The 16,184-nt window shown below is 42.3% G+C and overlaps 1 protein-coding gene across 3 annotated transcripts in view; it reads right to left on the bottom strand.

The window, feature by feature from the left end:
- Nucleotides 1-541: 541 nt before the first annotated feature.
- The window catches only part of AKT1 (AKT serine/threonine kinase 1), a 77,497-nt gene continuing 61,854 nt past the window's right edge, over nucleotides 542-16,184 (bottom strand). For all 3 annotated transcript variants that reach the window (XM_066188942.1, XM_066188943.1, XM_066188944.1), the window contains 4 exons: nucleotides 14,792-15,006; nucleotides 7,427-7,514; nucleotides 2,737-2,839; nucleotides 542-2,155 (listed from right to left, as the gene is read on the bottom strand). In XM_066188942.1, the coding sequence (XP_066045039.1) occupies nucleotides 2,076-2,155; nucleotides 2,737-2,839; nucleotides 7,427-7,514; nucleotides 14,792-15,006 (486 nt within the window). In that variant the 3' untranslated portion in view covers nucleotides 542-2,075. The remainder of the gene's footprint in view (nucleotides 2,156-2,736; nucleotides 2,840-7,426; nucleotides 7,515-14,791; nucleotides 15,007-16,184) is intronic.

Consider the following 16,184-nt stretch of genomic DNA (forward strand, 5'->3'; position numbering starts at 1 on the left):
AATTATTGTTAAAGCTTATTCTTTGAACCAAAATACCTGCTGGATTTTAAATGGCTTCCCACAGTTCCAACTCCTGTTGCTTAGTCTGAAGCACACTGCAGTTGTTCTTGGATGTTCATATCTTGTTCTTTGTATTTTTGTTTGGAAAAGGACATTCCAGCCTTCTGTACCCACCTCCCAGCTGTGATTAACATCAGTGCCTGGAGAGTGTTAGAGACTGTGCAGCACAGACTGGCCCCAGTGGTGGAACAGAAATACCTTTGCAGATCAGGTGCCTTTTGCTGGCACCAGGAGGGCAGCAAAACAAGGCCAGTCCTCATTCACCTCAAGACAATTTATTCCTGGCACAGGGTGCATTTCTCAGAACAAGCATTTTCCAAAATTATCTTTGCATAATGATCAGCACAGAGATGAAACAACTGAGGAGGAGCAGAACAACCTGAATCCCTCAGTGATACACACATCAAACTTGAGAAACTGGAGCAGTTATTGCACCTCTACAAATTCAGAAGGCTCCTACTACAAGAAATAAGAACCTAACTGGTTAAAACAATTTTATTTAAGCATTGGGAGGGAAACTTTCATATCATGAGTAAAAATACTAGAACTGATTGTTAAAAAAAAGTCAAGATGATGGGCTGCCTGTGCAAGCACAGCAGTGTCTGATGGAGAGTGGAAGAGACGGTTTGCATAATATACTTCCTTTCAAATAAAAATATTAAATGTTACTTAACTGGAATACATGTCATCATGTTTTATACAGTCAAGCGAATAAAAAAAACAAAAAAAAGCGCAATTTAAAGAACGCAACCTACAATGGAATAACTTTATTTGCAGCAGAGACAGAATAAGACTGCTTTTATGAAAATTACAAAGAAACATGATACAACAAAAATAGGGTGTGGGGAATTTCCCACTAAGATTAAAAATGAAAAACAAACAAAAAAAAAGTTCACTTTTTGAACACCATTATTATTCAAACACATATGAAGTTTCAACCTAGTTGTTTTTTACACATGGGAAACACTGTTAAAACTGAATCTTCAAGAGTGAGAAGGCACCATGAACTGTTGGTTGATACCTTTAATGCACACTCAAGAAAGAAGAAATGATCTGGCATGACGCAAAAAATCATTAAGTGTTTATATATATTCATATATCTTTTCATTAAAAAAAAAAAAAAGGCGGCAACAAGTCATTACTTCAGTGCCAAATGTACTCGTGTCTGGCTGACTCGCTCATGAGGATGATTTCTCACTTAGACCTGTGTGGTATTTCTGTACAGTGGTGGAAGTGGGTGATTTTGTGTTGTTGCCTTTCATATTAGATTGGTAAATCAAGTGTTTTCTAGGTTCTGAGAAGCCAATCCTATGAAGTATTCCTAAATTCTATACAAATGGAATAATTAAATGCACTGTCTAGAATGAAATACTCATCTGTACGGCGTGGCAATCCCACTGGATTCAGTTTGATATGTAATGTCTTGTAGCAGATGTTATAACAAAAATAACTTTTGCTTTTTGATTTACCTCACTGAGGCCATTAATGCTGTTCCTATAGTTGGTTTTCTGGAGTTGGATGACACTTCACTGCTGTCCAAAATGAGTTTGAACCTTAACCCTCCAGAGTTTGTTCACTTTGTTGCTTATATTATTGCACTAGCTACTAAAGTCTTATATCTTCCTATATAAATCTAATTGTTCAGAATGCAGATTCTGTATTTAGATAATGAACTGTATGAAATAAATAAAATAAGGGGATTTTCTGGTCAGAGTTGCTGATATGTTGAATACCTTAATTATTTCTAAAGTAAACAGTTTTGGTGTATATTCTTAAAAACCTATGGTCATTCAGCATAAAAGCCTTGACATAATACTTAAAAGAATGGATTTGTTCTCCTTCTCAAAAATTCATCGAAGAATTGTTTTAAATACAGAATCTGTGAGGCTTCCTACAAATTCACCTAAGTCGTAATACAAACACAGTTTGTAACTCAATAATATAGAAAGTTCTCTAGTGTCCATTGAAGTAAGGTCCCCAAAATGCAGTCTGTTTTGTTTCTGAATGGCAAAACATTAAGCGGTTCCACTGGCTGAGTAGGAGAACTGAGGAAAATGAGGTCTTCTCTCGTTATCTACACAATCCATGCTGTCATCTGAAAGAGGAAAAAAAAACCCACTCATTAGGTAACATTTGCTACCTTTTTTAATTTTCAGCAGATCAACAATAAGATAATGCACGGTGAAGTTATTTCAGAAAATAGATGTTCAGATGTCTATCTGAAATTGCTAGACGCTGCATTGCTTAAATCCACATTCACTGTTCTGAATTTCTGGCAATTGCTATTTGAGAGCATCAAACACACATCTCACAAAAATACAATATTTTGATTGAATATGGACATTAGCCCATGCTCAACTGACTGCTTGCATATACACAGTGCATGTGGATATGGACATGAGCAAAACTCATTATCACTGATTTCCACTGGGAATGTGCAGATTTGGAAAGGACAACAGTACAAATAATTTCACTCTTATTAAACAGGTTTTTCATTTCCAAAACTGGAATGATGTAGAAAGTTTCACATCAATTTACCAACTTCTTGGTCAAATACATATGGAAAACCCTCAAGTTTACACTGATGCTTTTTCATAGGGGCTGAAGAGACCAATCATAGCAGATTATTTCTGGTGGTGTGGAGAACACAGTGAGAAACATTTGGAAAAACTTTACCTTGGTCAGGAGGAGTGATTGTTATCATCTGTGCTGTAAATTCTTCATCAAAGTATCGTGTATCTGTTTCAGATGTAACTTGTGGCTTGAATGGAGGTACAAGCTATGAAAAGAAAAAAAAAGTGTCCATTTACAGGTTCGTGCAGTGCTGTTTGAAACAACCTGACATACTTAAAAGCTACAGTGCCTTTTTTCCAGAAGTTCCTAAAATGTCTAAAAAACACCGGTTCACAAAGATGGAAGCATATACTGTAAAAAGCACTTACTTCGGTGTACACTTCCTGTTTATGGGGGATTTAAGGCATTTTTTTCTCTAGGATTTAACAGCACAAAAGAAACCTAGAATCCTAAAATCTCTTCAAGTATTAACATGCTGACCACCTATGTTTAAAAGTAACAGCACATACTAGTTCCCCACATAATTACATGGAAATTGTCAGCCTCATCTAGTCAGATTTATGCTTAAAGAGGATGAAAATGAGTAAGAAAGATGCACAGTGATATGAAACTTATCAGCTAACCCTGTGTATCACCACAAGGGTTGTAACATTCACCAAAAAGTTTCAGCTACAGAGCTACTGTGCCCATGCAGCTCACATTGGAGGTCTGACCAGCCAAGCAGAATCTGGGCCAAGGCAGCAGCAACACTAAGCTTTAATACTCCTGGTCCCCAAAAGCAGTTTGATGTCAACTCTGAACTTCAAAAACCTGGAGTGCTTACAAAAACCTGAGCCCAGTCAGCACTGAACAGGCTCCTCTTGCTACACCAGGAGCTGCACTTGTTGGGGTTTATTCCTGAGCCTCACTTGGGCAGACAGGCTGGAAATCATCCATGTGTACCTAGGCAAGCTCTGGCAAGAGCAGCTCCAGATGGAGCAGAGCTGCCTGACTGGGGCTGGAGGAGGAGCGCGCCTGGGAAGCGGGATGGGGAGCTGGCTGCATACAGATGCACACACTTGGAACACGGACAGCTCTGGAGGGCAATGGAGCTGGGATTCAGACCTTGCTCACCCTTCCCCTGCACGGGGCAGCAGGAGCAGGATGTAAACACGGCTCTGAGCCCTCCCGAGCACAGGGAACAGCGCCGGGATCCCGCTCGCCCACTACCGCGGTTACACGTGGTCGTCTTTTAACAGCGTGCAGCCACACCCACACCGGGCGGCAGCTGAGGAGCCCGACTGAGGAAGCGTGGAGCTTCCAATCCAAACTGCAGGGAGAGGTTTAGCAAGGTGGACGGGAAATTGCTCCAACTGGAATTATGCAATGACCCCAAGACATCACTTCTGCACTTGTACACAAACCACGACCTGGAAAACATCAGCTCAGAAAACAAAACACCTCTTCCCCACCCCTGACTTTGCCTCCTCTTTGGATGTGAAGAATCATTTGTTTGTCAAGTAAGCAAATAAGAAAAACATTGGTTTTAAGCTCTCTATCACCAGGATGGTCTTTCTGATCTGTTTTGACAGCACAAAACAGTGTCCTATCTTACAAACAGCAATCCAATCAAATGCCTTCATTTTCAATGTAAAGACTGTAAGAAATGTAATGTATACATAAGGCAGCATTCCCACTTACAAAGAAGCATTTACTGTTTAAAATCAATCTTTAAAAATTTAGGGGCATAAAAGCTCTGTTTATTATAAGAGAGCACAATTATAGTATATATTCATCATCTTTTTTTCCTAATTACTCACAATTCTCTGTGCCCAAGAATGGCTTACAGGAGCTGGGTACATTACCCTTACAAAAAAATACGAGGTCCTTAGAAGCGGTCTTTATGTCCTCAATTTAAAAAGGAAAAGGAAATAGGATATCCCAGAGTCAGGAGTCACTCTGAGCCTTGCAGTCCCCTGAAGCTACTGAAGAGGGAATGTTTCACATTATAATGTTAATAACATTTCTCAATCAAATCACACCAACATATTACATATAAAAGCCCTGTGGAGCATGAAGATTCTTACTCATGTAACTCTATTCTCTCTCTCCTTGTAGCAGTTTCTGCCTACTTCCCAGAGCAGCCCTGGGTTTGTTTCTGACAGGCTGTGCATGTGTCTGTGTGTGAAGCTCTATCTGTCCTTTTAAGCTAATGGTGGTTTTGGCACTGACAGTGCCCCCAGTTGCTCTGCTTGCTGTGCACAGCACGGAGTGATTTAGGACTTGGGCACTGCAGCAGACACCTGAACTGAGCACATTGGAGCGACTCAGAGCAGCAATCCCAAGCCAGCACACATGTGGAATGGGCTAGCACTGCCTGTATCATTTTCCTTTTTATTTTAGTATCTGTTAAAAGCAATTTGAGACAGATTATGATGCACCCACAAGACATCTTTTCCCCCTAGCTGTCAAATTCTGAGCGCTAAGCTGGAAACAGAGGGGAAGCCGCAGAAAGCTCCAACGCTGGCTTTAACAAGCAAATATGTCACTTTACTGAAAAGCTGTCACTGCAATAGCTCTGCAGTTCAACTGGCAGGGAGGTGCCACCTGTAGCCTCCCACGGCTGCAGACCAGCACTGGTACCTGCAGGCTCCTGCTGATTTAAGAGAGAAAAAGGACCACAAAGAAAGCCCCATGTGATTAAAACCTCTTTGCATATGTTTTGTTTATGGCTGGACAAAATACTGCAAATTAAACTGCACCTTTCTCTGCACCAGAGACAGTCAGTACTCTTCCAAGTGAGCTAATAAACATTTTAAATTTGGGGGACAACCCCAGTTATTCAAAGCTCCTTGTAATTTAAGGCAAAGCTATGTTTCCAAAAAGCTTAATTACAAAGCAAATGTTCTGGATTACCCAAGCCCATATTCATACACATACCCAGCATTACTGGAAATGGTGGGGAACCAAGCTTAGCACACAAAACACCTCTAGGCAGCTAACAAAATCCAGCTTTAATCCATGGGACTGCAGCTCAGGTAAATGCTGCAAGACCCTCTTTGCACCACCCAGAATGTAGGCAGCAATTACTCACAGGCTCTTCATTTGCACAGCGTACTTCCTCAGATGCAAACACTAATGGAACATGAGCAAATCCAGGATCTAGGTATCCCTGGTTATCTATCCTAACCCTGGACAGGCCAAGGTGAGGAATAGTCTCAATTAGCACACAGTTTTCTCTAAAAGATCCAAGTATTTGGAATTTCCTGATAGTTTTCAGAATAATCGGAATCAGTACCACTATGTGACAATTTATGAAGGCTTTCTCAGTCCTATGGATAAAGGGAACATTGCCTCCAGCTTGTGTGATTTCTCTTCTGTTCAGGGAACTGGGACTACTACCAAATGACAAATAACTTCACTCAAAACATTTGAGCCCCACTGTCAGCTTTTTACCCTGAACTGCATAAAACCAGCAAACACTCAAGCATTCAGCTTGTCAGCTGGGTGAAAATGGGGACAACTTCCTGTTTAGAAGAGGAATTCAGATCTACTTTTCAGTTTATACTGAATAAATTCCATGGAACTCTCTCCTGCCCTCATGACTGCATGCAGCTCTCCCTCAAGGGAAGCTTTAAAAGGGCTGAGGTCTAATGTTTTATCCACAATTTCAAGGCACAAAAACTTGGTTTATGATTTTTCAGCTCCTTCAGCCACACAGACCTGTGAGGAAGTGAAGGAAGAGAAGGAAACAGAGCCCTCTCTGTAGCTGTATACAGGCACTGGACAATGCTCCCACTACAGTATGGGAACTCAGTTTCTGCCAAGTTTATTACCTGCTCCCACTGACTGGAGGGACACTGTATTGAGAGATCAAATGAGATCTGATACCATGAGGGAGTGCTGAGGAAGGAGGGAAATCAGCAAAGACTGGGATTGAGTGAGACCATGTGGCACCAGTAGATGGGAGCCTTGAATCAGCAGACCCACATTTTAGTTGGCTGCATTTCACGAGTGTTATGAAAATGTGGCTGTTGAGAATTGAACGTGAGAGGACAACAGCACACCACCCTTAAAGCACAAAGCAGGGCATCTTGAAAGACTGAAACAGTTATCTGAGAAGGAAGGGGCAGTGAGGCACAGACAACTGATGAAACACATTCTTATAGGAAGGGCTGGGCTCTCTGACTTCAGTGGCACCCACTGCGAAGGCAACAAACCCAGAGCGTGTCAAGGAAAACCCATGAGAAACACCATGAAGTGCAGACACTTCGTATCAGTCCTTTGCCACACACAAAAACAATATTAGGCTTGGACTGATGTAAGAGCCCACACTTGTCCTGTCAAGGACTTGTCTTGAATGCTGACATTAGATTGAAAAGGCAGGAAAAATGCAATGGGAAAGAAGAGCCTATCTTCTACTACTGCTTCTAGGAAGCTTGGCTTCAGATGCTCAGGAACCAGCAGTAACTCGGGGCTTGCAAGGGATGCATCAATCAACAGCAAGAAATGGCAGCAAGAGTTTGCAGGAAAAGCCATTTTAAAAGCTTATACACTCTCTAAATTTGGAAGCTATTTTGATTACATCCTATTTATTCAGCCATAAAACCAGGTATCTCATTAAGAGATACTCCTATCATTGCAAAATAAAAATCCAGAAGTAATCGGATTACAGTATTTTTAGTTGTAGCTAAAAACAACTACAAACCCCTTCTGTGGAGGGTTTCTGTGTACCTTTAGAGAGCAACAAAATTTGACACATTTGATACATCCACAGCTACAATTCACCTTTGGAGAACAGTTGCATAAATACCTTTTTCTCGTATACATCTTGCCAAACAATGCCAGCAAAGAATTTGTGCTGCATAATCTCCTTGGCATCATCAGGACCGCCACCTAACCTGTAGGAGGCAAAATAAGTAATTAAATGTTTGAGTACAGTTATTTTTTCTAATACAATTTTTATTGCAGTGTACTGAAGAAATTCTGAGTTTATATAATGCATTTGGGAGCAGTTCTAGCATTTGCTATGTGTTTGGTTTTTTGTGCAAGGCCTATTTTAGGCTTTAACACAGTTCGACTGAAAGATTCAAACACAGGCTAACAAACAGAATTAGAAAAAATGTTTCTCTTAGACAAAAAAAAAAAAATAATAACCACAATTCAAAAGACCTGCCCTTCAGAAAAGATGCTGTCCTGGGGACCACAGCAGATCCTGTAAAGGAAAAGGTCTGAGGCACAGATCCTTCTCTCTACATTAACATGCAACTACCCCTTACAGTTTTCTAGAGCACAGTGATGCCAGCAGTAAAACTGAATTTGAAGTGAAAGAGAGACAAGTCTTTTTAAGGCAAACTGATTTATGCAACCTGATTTAAATTCCCATTAAAGAAAACAGTTGACAACTGCAGTGATAATATCATAGCATATGCAAATCTTTCCTCCTCCTTGGCTTCAGGAAAGCACAAAGGGTGTTTTATTGACTTGAGGTATATCAAGATAAAGCACTTTTATTCCAAAATAAAACTGTCCACACAGCTTATAGATGCAATCAGTTTAGCTGCAGTGTTGAGCTAACTGATGCTTAAATTTTGCTGTGGAGGTTAAAATGTTCTCTAAAAGACTGAACCGCATCTGCAAGCAAAGGCAGGCATCGAGAAAACAAAACAGATACTGGGTAATCAGCAAGAGACTCAGGTAACAAGGTTAAAACAAAGCTCAGGTGTTACCACGTTCACCCAGGCTGATCTCTGCCTGTTCTCCCATGCCTGGTGCCACTGGCAAACTGAGATATTTACCCCATTTCAAGAGCTTGAAGCAATGACTCTACAAGACCTAGACTAGAGTTATACTGTTACAGACATCAGGGACAAGGCCTGTTCTCTGGGCCTGAAGCCAAGACCTGGCCAGGCCTCATCCACTGCTGCACATCTGGCCCTGAATGTCCTCTGGACCACGTGTGGTAACCCCATGCCCCAGTTCATGATTATCTGGGGAGAGAGGGGAGGGGTTTGGTTCAAAATATCAGAGAAAATATGAAGGCTGTGCTAAAACCCATTGAAGTGGTATTTTTACAGCTTGAGTATGCTCTGGAATGCAGAGTGAAGGCACAATGCTGCTGGGACAGCACTGGATGACAGTTCAGAGTAGAAGAGTCAAATACTGTGACACTTTGTACTCAGTGCTGACTGGGAATGGATCCTGATGCATTCAACCCCCCAGCCATGCCCGAGTACCATCTGCAGAGAAGGGAAACTGGCAGAGCTGTACCAGAGACACCCAGCAGCAGAGGTGCCTGACAGTCCCAGAGGCTCTTCCATTCCAGTGCCAGTGACCTAAGGGGTTTGCTCCTCATCATCCTTTAGGAAACGTGCAGTGGAACAGCTCCCCAGCCTTCCAGTACCTGGGTGACCCTCTCCTCCCCAGGTGAGCTCTAAGACCAACCCACCCTATAGCCCCAGGGGCCAAACCCAGCTGGACCAGGGCTCTCCTATCTGCCTGGCAGCACTTTCTACAGCTGCACAGCAGCCTGGAACAGAGACAAACTCCAGGGCAGCCTGGGAACAGAAACAAACTCTGTGAGTAATCATTTCTCGGCTGGTTCACCCCAGGTTTAGTGGCTTTGCCAAGTCTCTACCAGGCTCCTTGTTGCTTCCACAGCACAGTGATGATGGCTGATGAAGAGGGTGGAGTCAATCCTCTTTATCCACAGATGTCAACAGACTGCACAAGAGTTCAGCAGTGACTCTGAGCTAAGAAGCTCCTGAATGGAGCTCTGCAGAGCAGCAGGCAGGAAGGCCGGCCGCAGCCATGTACAAGTGCTTTGCAGAATATGTTATCTAATACGAGCCTGTGTTCCATGAAGGGCAAACACATATTCAGGGAAATGCCAAGAAAGACTCCATATGTTTTACTTACCTTTTAAAAATAAGACAAATCCAGTCAAAGTGAATGGCAAAAGAATAGAAGCCTCGTATTTTTGATATGGATTTATTCCAAAATACAGTTCTGTTTTCCAGAATTACTATGAAAGGTCTCTCTCAAGGAGAGCAAAATTAAATTGGCAACTAACACAAAAATCATGTTAGGTATCACTGAGAATGTAAAGAGCATCAGGTTTGTCTTTCACAGGGACACACAATAAATAAAGAAAAATGCAGCAGAAATAAGAGCTCTGAAGAGATTCCTGGATAATAAAGATAAATTCTGCACTCTTAAGTCCTCAGACAGAACCAAAAATAGTATATATAGGACCTGAAAAGCAAAGTCTACGGAAATTTACAGTATACAAAGAAATGTAATAGAAAGTAGAGGCCAAAAAGCAATTTAAAGAAAAACAAGAGAAAACATCACTCAAAACCTAACCGCCCAACAATTCTAGTTATTCACCCAACTTCTATCTACACTTGAGAGACTTTCTTTAGTTAAATCCAGAAGTGAAAATTATTAATAAAGTGCAACACCAATATTAAAATGAAATTATTTTCACATTTTAAATTTTTATGAAATTGCATATTGCTTTTAAGTCTCTTTAACCATTTAATGACAAGTGTCTGTGCTCCATAAACTGAGATCAATCAGCGATCATTCCACAGATATATCATGTAGAAATAATTTTAAAAACTTGTTCTACTGTATTTTTTAACAAATGTATATAGTCTATGAATACATAGGAAAATTGCAATTAGAGATACATTATTTTTCATGGCATCAAGTATTTGCCCATGAAAAAGTAAACAATGCTCAGCTCCCAAGTCCATTCCCAGCTCTTTAAAAAGAAACCTGCACGCCTCTAGTTTTCCAGCCCTGTCCTCACATGATTGCTCTGAGTCACCCCTGCCCCCAAACCTGGTTCTACAACAGCACAAACAACCCCACCAGGCTCAAGAACAACAGCCCAGCAAATGCTGTTGGGTGTTCACCAGCTTCAAGCACACAGATTCCCATTTCTCCTTCTCTGATACAGTCAAGATGGACACCAACTTTACTATGGCCCTTACCTTCAAGGCTTGTAATAGGCACAGGGAAGGACTTGGGAGCTGTATCCACATCAGTTTCCTGACTGGCACAATCGGCACAGAGAAGCTCTGTCTGGCTTTGAGAACAGCATGATTTGAAGACTCCAGATTTGGAAGGAAAAAGCCACATCCTTCCCAAAGCCCTGTACACAGTCTTTGGGTGCTTTCCTGCTCAGAGATTAAAGCTTTTGGGAAGCCTAATACAGCTAACTGCCAGCTCTTTGCTGAGCTTTACTTTCCCACTTCTTCATTAACCACATGCATGTGACACAAACATGGTAGATCAAAAAGCACTGAAAAAGCTCCCACTTTGCAACATTAGTAATCCAGAGGAGTCATGTTTGAGGTTGGTGAAACCCGGGAAGTCTCTAAAATAGTGGTTTCTGGAAAGCTGGGAGAAAAAAAGTCTTTAAACTTGCCTTTTATGTTCTTCTCAGCTTCAATTTAGATCTCTGTGGGTGAACTGTTTGAGTCTGTCTAAATCGTGGTGGACAGAACTGATTTTGACTAAAATTATCATACACAACAGCTAAATCTCAGTCTGTCTCAAAGCACCTGGTGAAACATGAAGACTTGAGCATTTTGCACTTCAGCTGATACCCAGGACACTGGAGCTGTTTGGAGACAGAAGCGTTCTCCTACTCAAGGCACACACATTCCAGAGCAAACACAAGTCACCTGTCATGTGTGGCTCCAAAACCCTGCATGTCCACAAGGCATCCAAGTGTGCTGTCCAGGAGGACAACGCTCTTCAATGTTACCTCCTTCTGCTGGCCACCAGTTTGTTTGGGACCACCTCCAGGCCCCTGAAGTCGCCACAAGTGTCATCTCTAACTCTTTCAACGCCAGCAGAGCAGCTCTCACACCTTCCTGTGCCTGAGAGCAAGGGTGCTCAAGAGCCATCTAACCTTCCTGCAGCAGTGCAGCACAGAGGACACAGACACAGCTCAACTACCAATCTCCTCCTTTCACTAGGGGAAAAAAAACAAGGAGTTTGGTTTTCATGCAAGTAAGGGCTTGATTGACTGACACTCCTGAACATCTGTGGCCAAAGTTTCATGCGGATATGGAAAGAACCATCATGGCTAGGGCAGAACAAAGAACCAGATCTCCATGTGACTGCAAGAACTGACCACCAGGTCCCAGGGAGCACCTTCAGCTCCCCAAAGCCACAACTGCAAATCTGTGAAGTCATCAGATCTTTAAAGAGGTGTTTTTGAAATGATGCATCACCTTCCTCTTGTTCTTGCTAAATGGCAAGGTCCAACAGCACCACAGAGGCAGGTGAAGTAGCCTGTGACAAACACCATCTGAGAGAGGCTGAACAATCCTGGCCTGTGACAGGGACTAATGCATGTAGAGAAATCTGATGAGCAAAATTCAAATTAAACCATCCTGAAGTTCTCTCAAGTTAAAAACATGCCAAGATCCAGAGCTTGCAGGACACTGATTACAAACCCATCCACCCATCTAAATTCAGTCCGTTTACACGGGGTTCTCTGATCCATGCCCACTTTCAAAGGCTGCAGTCCCCACAGCCAGAGGAAGAACAATAAAAGGTAAAACCTTTGTTGTTTCACGTATGAAAAACTGCTCTGATTACCTTCTTTCATTTGATCCATGTCACAAAGCAGCAAAGGGGAATTTCAGGTCACATTAACAGGAAATATTTACAGAATAGATTTTTTCCTTCTTAGGAAAATTAGGGCTCACATTACAAGATTAATAAACTTCTATCAATCCCAAAAGAAACTTCAAAATTCCTTTTCTCTTACAAAATGGATTTCATATGACCAAATTTAGAAAACAGCCACGATTAAAAGGAGAATGCAATTTATTGTTCTTCACATTTTCTCCATATGCCTGGGAGCTTGAGACTGAACTAGTATTGCAGAACACAGAGTACTAACACCGCTTCTACAAATCCAGCTCAAGTACAACAGGTCATTTTTTTAGATTTTATTCACTGACACAGATCACAGTTCCCTAGTTCCTTTATATTTAACTTAAACTATCCTTGGAACTGAGCTTCATAATATCAACCTGTATTGTTGAGTTGATTAGGTTTTTTTTTTTGATGATTTTAGGCGAAGTGACAACATTCCCAATTTCCTTTTTCTCATGGTTTTGGCTGCCTCCTCCATCTCCCCCTGAAGTTCATCCAAAGTTATGCTTCCAATTCTGATGCTTTCTGCCACAAACATTACAATGATACCAACTTCTGTCCATCACTGGGCTTTATGGAAGAGGGGATTTCTGCTGAGTTACGCAGTGGCTCCCTAAAGCACCAGACTATCACACATTATATAACTTTTCAGTGAATGTATTTCAGTAGCTCTCTCGCTGTTTTTTGTCCATATGGCTCCATGAGCTCACTGTGAGTCAACTACCAAGTATGCCAGGCGCCCACCCCAGCACCCAGACCACCCAGAAAAAGAACATAACACTACAAGGGCAGAATGCAGGACTTCTACCTCTAGTGCTTCCAGATCAGTTCTCCAAGCTCCCTGAAATGTCATAAAGTGCAGGGGATTTGCCGAACCACAACTTCAGTTAAAAAGCTATGGGAACAGTGACTGGGGAGAAACCAGTATTTAGGAACAGTCCATGATCCAAAAAAGCCTGGGAAGCACCAGTGTAATTAGGCATAATTACAATAAGGCATGTGTGCAGGCTTGTCTAGTCAACAGTTATTTCTATCAGCAGCATGTAAATCATCTGTCCACCAGATCAGTGCAGTGCTGCTTCCAAGCCCGCAGAAGATACATGTGAAGAAGTGGCTATTTGTATTAAGTGAGCATATTGTGGAGTAATTATTGGCATTGGGAAAATCTTGTAATTAGAAACAAGTGGGTGTCCTTTGTTTGTAAACAAATTGCATTTTGGTTCATCAGAGATGCTCGTTTAAGAACAAACTGCAGCAGATGCTGCCTGTGTTCCCAGTGATTGAAAGGCCCCACCTGAATAAGCTATGAAAGGGTCACAATTGCATTAACCCAGCACTTTACTGGACAGGAATGCTGCTGGCAGGGGCTGCGGCCAGGCTCAAAGAGCACAGAGCCTGGGGGCTGCTCATCAATTACACAACCTTCTCCTGGAGCTCCCCTCACAGGCGCCGGGTTCAGGAGGGGCTGCAGCTGTTGCCACCTTGTACAGGGCTGGCCACGTTCCGGGCTGCAGGTCCCCACAGCACCACCAAGATGAGCCCTCCAATGTTACAAACTGTGGGTTTGCATCACGAGACCTCCCAACAGGATTTTCCATAAAAAAACAGTGATGGACATAGCATACAGTGATGACAGAAATCCTTGCTACGAGTACACGGGTAGTGGCAAACCCCATTTTCCTGCTATGCGCACACGGAGACTAAACAAACACCAGAAAGCAAACCGGAATTCTCTGCTTGCACCTCACATGAAAGGTTTCCTATTTGGGGTCCATTAACAGTGGAAGGTTCAGGACAGGAGATCAGGGGCAGAGTCACAATATTATTTGTTTTAAAAATGTCTGGGTTGACAAGATGGCAGGTTTTTAAACTGATGTTTATCTCTGTGTGGAGGTCAACATCCTTTTTGGATCTTGTTCTATTTTTTGTTTGTTAGCCATTAGGAGCTTTCATTATGTTTTTAAATCAAGGGTTATTTTTTTAAAAGTACAGCAATAAAAGAAAAACAAAAACAAAAATAAAAGGAGGAAATGGGAAAAGTCAATTGAGCATGGTATAAACTCCACCACAAACATGGTACAAACACCACCACCTACTGTCCAAAGCAGGATGCTAAATCACTGGCACAGATCTAGACAAAAATTCAGGAAAGGTTGACACTAGTCTCAACTGCAACAGAAGGTAAAAGCACCTGGTGTAGAGCACCTTATAACTCACAGCAGCCACTGGATTCACTATGGCCAAAGGTAGGGTTAACTTGCTTTTTCCCAGGCTATAGTTTTGCTTCAATGGCAGCCACCATACTCTGAAATTCAGCACCAAAGCTGCTTCATGTCGCTATTTACGCTGTCAGCTCATACAAAAAGTTAAAAATAAATTAGTAGATTCACTTACTGCATCTTGTTGGATAATCATTTTGAATGGATTAAAAATTAAATTACAATTTTGTCTCAAATACCTTAAAAAAAGTGCAACGATTAAGCAACAGCCTCACCTTTGCTTAGGATCTTTCTTCAGCAAACCTGACAAGAGGGATTTTGCTTCAGGTGACAACGTGCGTGGAAATCTGATCTCCTCCATAAGGATGAGTTCAAAAAGCTTTTCATGGTCCTGATTGTAGAAAGGGAGCCGGCCACACATCATTTCATACATCACAACTCCCAAACCCCACCAGTCCACTGCACGGCCGTAGTCGTTATCCTCCAGAACCTGCAGAATGGAAGGAAAAGGCTTTAGAAGATACTCCCAAATCAGGCATGAAAACAGAACTTAAGAAGCAAAAGTTACCCCAGCAAATCCATCTTTCATAACACAGCCAAATATGCCTGCAGAGTATTTGCAGAAGAACCATGTGAAAAGAACTGGCATCCATGCTCACCACCATAGGTGAGCAGAGGGGGGAAAAGGAGGCAGCAAGTATGTTACAGCAGGCTCCCTGTCTTTCTTCTCCAACCCTCCCTCACATTATGGTCATGATAAGCACAACCTTTTAAAGTCCAAAGGCCAAGAACTGTTCTCACAGAGCCAGCTGTTAAACTCTCACTTATTTATCACAAACTGTTCCAAACAGGATCCAAGTTTTTAGAAAAAAACTCAACCCACCAAGGAGCCAGTACAGGGAGAAAAGGCCATCAACCTGTTCCTTCACAAGCAAAAAGCCAAACATATCCATCATCATCTTCTCAACCTGCATCCCAAAGAGGTGGCTCTGCACATCCTAAAAGACCACCCACAAATACTCAATGACTAATCGACATTAAACACTAAGGGCCAGAACACCACTCCTAACATTTGACCAGCTCTAAGGCTGTAAAAGGGCAGCCAAATTGTCTGGAAATGCTTCCCCTCCAACCCTTTGCCTGGCTCCAAAGGCACTTCTGCCTCTGCTTAGAGGGCTGCAAACACAGGAACAGTCAGTGGGGTGGATTTCTGCCAGGTCTCACAGCAAAAGGAGCCCAGCACAGTTCATTCTTCCCTTCCCCTGGACACTTCTACCTAGCAAAGCAGAGGCTGGTGCAGAGACTCAGGACCCCAGCAGCGCTCTCCACCTCTCCCACTTGCTCCAGAGAAGCCCTGCCACGGTGTAGTTCTGATCTCCTGCACAGTGGGCTGCTGAAGGGAGCGGGGAGAGTTTTGTGGCTTGTGCAGTGGATGTTACAAGAACTTCTCTAGACTTTGTGTCTCCTGTGCAGTTGTCTGTAGCTGACACCAGCATCTCATGTTCCAGACCCTGTCCTCAGGTTTTAGTTATCATCTTTACTCCTTGCACGGGCCTGCACTGAGCTGCTTACTCTTGCTAAGAGCACAAACCACAACTGCACCACCACCCTGTTTTCTTGCTGCACAGTGTCTGTGTGAGCTTTACATTCCTGCGATTCAGAATAAAA

Source organism: Chamaea fasciata, unplaced genomic scaffold (genome assembly GCF_029207755.1).
Source record: "Chamaea fasciata isolate MVZ Bird 193981 ecotype frontalis unplaced genomic scaffold, bChaFas1.0.hap1 SCAF_7, whole genome shotgun sequence".
NCBI classification, from domain to species: domain Eukaryota; kingdom Metazoa; phylum Chordata; class Aves; order Passeriformes; family Sylviidae; genus Chamaea; species Chamaea fasciata.